At 36.7% G+C, this 4,497-nt stretch overlaps 1 protein-coding gene across 3 annotated transcripts; it reads left to right on the top strand.

Annotated features, from left to right (window-relative positions):
* Positions 1 to 870: 870 nt before the first annotated feature.
* On the top strand, positions 871 to 4,079 carry LOC133692933 (probable pectin methylesterase CGR3). 3 transcript variants are annotated; one of them, XM_062114113.1, is made up of 7 exons: positions 871 to 1,100; positions 1,256 to 1,412; positions 1,562 to 1,601; positions 1,845 to 1,886; positions 2,284 to 2,658; positions 3,302 to 3,357; positions 3,807 to 4,079. In XM_062114113.1, exons 2-7 carry the CDS (start codon positions 1,290 to 1,292, stop codon positions 3,957 to 3,959), a joined length of 789 nt encoding a protein of 262 aa, XP_061970097.1. In that variant the 5' UTR covers positions 871 to 1,100; positions 1,256 to 1,289; the 3' UTR covers positions 3,960 to 4,079. The 3 variants fall into 3 exon arrangements, with proteins under 3 accessions (XP_061970097.1, XP_061970096.1, XP_061970098.1); XM_062114112.1 differs by having other exon boundaries at positions 872 to 1,100; positions 1,251 to 1,412; XM_062114114.1 differs by lacking the exons at positions 871 to 1,100; positions 1,256 to 1,412; positions 1,562 to 1,601; positions 1,845 to 1,886 and adding an exon at positions 1,967 to 2,213.
* The last annotated feature ends 418 nt before the right edge of the window (positions 4,080 to 4,497 follow it).

Raw genomic sequence — 4,497 nt, 5'->3', positions numbered from 1 at the left:
TCACAATCTTAAACAAACATCCTGATTTTTAGTTTGTGCTTGGTTTTATGAGCATTTAGTTTTGTTATTGTATAATTAAGTGAAGAATATTCTTAAAAAAACAAAGTTCTTAAACCCAGTAGAGTCCATCACTTAGATCACACATTTGGTGGGTTAAGTCACGAAACCAAGGTCAATCTAATATGTCGATGTCTCAATATTAAAAAAAATTATCTTGATTTTTTTAAAAAGTCAAATCATGTTTTTTATTGACTAATCGGGTTGTCTTTAGACCTCTAAGTTGACTGAGGCACGTCAGATAACTCTCACACAATTTAATTTCAATTCAGATTAAATAAATAATTAAATTAAAAGATTTAAAGGTTAACTATTAAATTAGATTTAATTCAAACGGGGGGATGTAAACTAATGACTTGCCATCGATGCTAGCGGAGTTGCATATAAGTGGATCCAGCTTAAAGAACGCATATAATACTCTGTAGTTGGGGTCCTTGCATGTAAGAAAGAAGGGCACGGCATTTCCTCCTTTGCTCAGCTTTTAAAAGGAAAAAAAAAAAAAACATCAGAAAAAGGAATAAAGTGATGAGGGAATCAAAGACTGCCAGGAAACCTTCTATGGACCAGGCCTTGTGGGCCTTCTTATAATCGTACAAATACTTTAAACATTAGCCGTAACGTGTACGAATTTTAAATCCTTGGGCCTTTCTTACGATGGACATCCTGTTGGATCCGGTATTGCTAAAGGCTCTGCTCTAGCATTATGGCCCAAATAGCTAGGCCTTGATACATGCCATTAAGAACAAGAATAAGGACCGTTGTTGATAGAAAGAGTTTTTGTAGAATTAAATTGATTTTTTTATATTAATATTAAAAATAAATTTTAAAAAGTAAATATTCTAAAAATTAACCGCTCGAGGTAGAGAGAAAACTGCCGGGAAAACAGTTTTCTGAAGCCCGCTGTCACAGCCGGCGAGAACGGGTGTAGCCATTCCTGCGTTTGCACACCACAGAAGAAACACACAAGTCATGTAATCTTTTAGATCCATAACATTCCTCTAGTTTCTCGAAAAACGAGGTTGTTACACTCTTACTGTCTCTAGGTAATTTCCACTTTCGTTTTTTTCTCATCTGCATTGCATTGTCTTAGGCCGATTTTTGTCTAATTACCTTTTCGAATTTGTGCGGTCTAAATGCTTTGCATATTTATGGAGATGGTTGCCTAGCTCACTTGATTTTTCTTTTTGAAACAGCGTAGGATATCGTAAGTTCAAATTAATTAATTTGCAGCAATGTCAAGGAGATTATCAAAACATTCTCGGCGATATGGAGAGAGTGGATGGATAGGTGCTCCTTTTGGCTTCAATTCCCAGCAACGTTCTTCCCCATATTTGCCCATTGCTCTTATTCTCCTGGTACTTGTTCATTTTGGCTTTAAGCAAAAGATAAAAAATCGAATCTGTGTATATTTATTCAATGTTGTTGGATTGAAATGGATTAGACACGGCGTAAGGATCGGTGGACTCTGATTTATTATTTCTGTTTTTGATGGAGAATTTTTCAGGGAGCAGTCTTTCTTTTTGCTTATTTATACAGCAGTCCAGGTTGGTACTCAGTTAAACCCATGAGTAATATCTTATTAATCTCGCCAATACTTCCTCTGCCGCGTCTTCATTTCTGGCACTTCAAAAATTCTTGCTGCATGTTTACCATTTCATACTGTAGCTTACCTGCAAAGGAGGCAGGGTGAATTTGCCGGTCGCAACTTTTCATCGCATACATTCACAGTTTCCACAACTTTTATCTTCTTTTGGCTATCTGTTGACTGTATTTTATTCGCATGGTAGGACAATTTGGCGGCAACAAACAGGCTTTTAACAGGGTTCAAGGTAAAGTTGGCTGACTTAATTTTCAGAGCTTTGGTTCATTGTAGTTTAATGTTGTGTAACAATATGATGGCGATTTCTTTTACACTGTCATCCTCAATAGACATCGTGTGACATTTGATATTAATACTTTCCACTAAATGCCTTGCAAATTTTACTTTTTGCTTGTCAAAATTCATTAGAGTGGTCATTTCGAGCACCTACATTTAAACTATCTAGTCCTTTTCATTTTTTCAATTTCATTTGAATGGACTTTGCTGATCATGAATAGAGTCCACCGGAGATTTAAATGCCAAGAATCCTGTTTTCACTATGGTTACCGATATCGTTGTATGTCCTTTTTTTTAATACCCAAGTTACCTTCGATTTCAAGCGTATGAACTCTTTTCTGCTTATGCAGGTGATTTTTCATGCACTGTTGAGCTTCAAGAAGCAATCCCAATTTTGAAGAAGGCTTATGGAGATAGCATGCATAAAGTTTTGCATATTGGCCCCAATACTTGTTCTGTGGTTTCTCACTTCCTAAAAGAAGAGGAGACCGAAGCCTGGGGTGTCGAACCATATGACATAGAGGACGCTGATGGTAACTGCAAAGCACTAGTGCGGAGGGGTATCGTGCGCGTTGCTGATATCAAGTTTCCTCTTCCTTACAGACCAAAATCATTTTCTCTTGTAATTGTGTCAGATGCTGTGGATTACTTGTCACCTAGATACCTCAACAAGACAATTCCAGATTTGGCTAGGGTATCAGCTGATGGTCTTGTAATATTTACAGGTAAAAGGAACTTCTGCTATCAAATATGCTAGAAATTTTCATGCGCACCTTTTGATCTCAGCTTTTGTTTGTTGAGTGCTGTTTTTAAAATTCTCATGAAATAGGCCGATATTCTTCACTAGGTTAGATCAACTGATGATTTTTTTCCATTTATGAACTATATGTAAAGCCATACCAATCAACACCTAGAAAAAACTTTTGCGGGTCCTTGAAATTGGATTTTTTTTGAAGTTCTGTGTTTATATTTGCTCCCTTAAAATCCATGACCAGGATAAGCTTACCAGTTCTTAATGTTGGAGAAAGACACACACACCAAAAAATGGTACTGGAGAAATGAGTAAGTTGGGATTTTTGTTCCCAGAATTGGTGATGGGATATAAATTTATTATGGCAAGAGATTGTTACAGATAGCTGTCATTTTGCTAGATGAACTCGGCTCAACTCATACCTTTTCTTTCAGATGAATATAAATAACGTATTGAATTAAAAATTAGAAATACAGATACAATCAAAGTCGATAAGGAGTGGCTGTAAATCCATCAAGTCTGATAACAAACAGCCCGACAAAGAAAGCTAGAAACAAGAACAATAGAAGCCGTTTGTGCTTCACCTTTTAAATTACCTTTTGTTGTGATAAATGCAGGCCTTCCAGGTCACCACAGAGCTAAAGTTGCAGAAGTGACCAAATTTGGAAGGGCGGTAAGTGACATAATTTTGGGATCAGAATCGGTTCCTGGATCACTTCATGTTGTCTGTGTTTAGGAGCTGCATGGAATTGTAGCACACTCGCATAATATTTATGTCGAGATGAGGTTCTGCGTCTATGTTATATAACATATTATGGTCTGAAAGAAATATTATGGAAGTTAGATCAATTAACTAACTCAACGTGTCTAGCCTGGTTGTCTCTCTTGTAAATAAAAGAATGAAGATTCCATAAGTCTAGCCCTTAGAACTGTTGGAGATAAAACAATGCTTGACATCTAGAAATTTATTTGCACAACATTTTCAAATACTGTTCTTAGAGTTATCTTTATTGTGTGTCATTTACAAAATATGTCTGATCTGTTTCCGTATCATCGAACTCCTTCTACTCTGAAAATGATGTGATGCAAGCCTTTTCTTTTTCTTTTTTTTTTGCGCTGCAGGCTAAATTGAGGAGCTCGACTTGGTGGGTACGGTTTTTCCTTCAGACTAGCTTAGAAGAAAATGAAGCTGCCATTAAGAAGTTTCAGCAGGCTGCAAAAAAGAGCTCATACCACCCAAATTGCCAAATTTTCCACCTCAAGTCATTCAATTGAGATCATATTTATGCACCATCATTTTAATTGTAATTTTCCAACTCAAGCAATACAATTGATGTCTTCTGCATAATCACTGTCAACATCGTTGTCTATGCATCTAAATCATTTTTTTTTCAAGCGCGCATTTGTATCAGAGTAATTCAAATTCTTTACGAATGATTTATCCCAAAACAGGAAAAAGAAGAAGCAAATTCCTATAGAAAGTTTTCTTGGATTGATGCTGTCACCACTGTGCGCAAGATCAAACTAGGCCTTCGCCGTCAATTGATTGATCCAGTCGGTGTTCCGTTGTGTGGTCACGCCTTGTTTTGGTTTTCCATTCATGCATATGATTATTTAAGGAAAAAAAAGGGATCATTTTATGTCCCATCAAGTATAGTTTATGCATCAGCGAGTGAAAAATCTGGGAAACTCATGTCCCAGCTATCGTGTAAAATGCACATCTGGAGAAGCATTGCATGGTGCTGAATTTTCTAGTCACACCATGGCATGTGTTAGTCATGAAAAAACACGAACTTCTGCGTTACAGCAATGA

The sequence above is a fragment of the Populus nigra genome, chromosome 4 (genome assembly GCF_951802175.1).
Source record: "Populus nigra chromosome 4, ddPopNigr1.1, whole genome shotgun sequence".
NCBI lineage: Eukaryota > Viridiplantae > Streptophyta > Magnoliopsida > Malpighiales > Salicaceae > Populus > Populus nigra.
Note: the sequence above shows the minus strand (reverse complement) of the source record. Positions and strands in the feature narration are given on the sequence as shown.

Excerpts from the sequence above, each read along its gene's own strand:
- LOC133692933 (XM_062114113.1), top strand. The coding sequence starts at position 1,290 with ATGTCAAGGAGATTATCAAAACATTCTCGGCGATATGGAGAGAGTGGA. Across the intron at positions 1,887-2,283 it reads GGCTTTTAACAGGGTTCAAG|GTGATTTTTCATGCACTGTT; the intron begins GTAAAGTTGGCT and ends CTGCTTATGCAG. Across the intron at positions 2,659-3,301 it reads TGGTCTTGTAATATTTACAG|GCCTTCCAGGTCACCACAGA; the intron begins GTAAAAGGAACT and ends TGATAAATGCAG.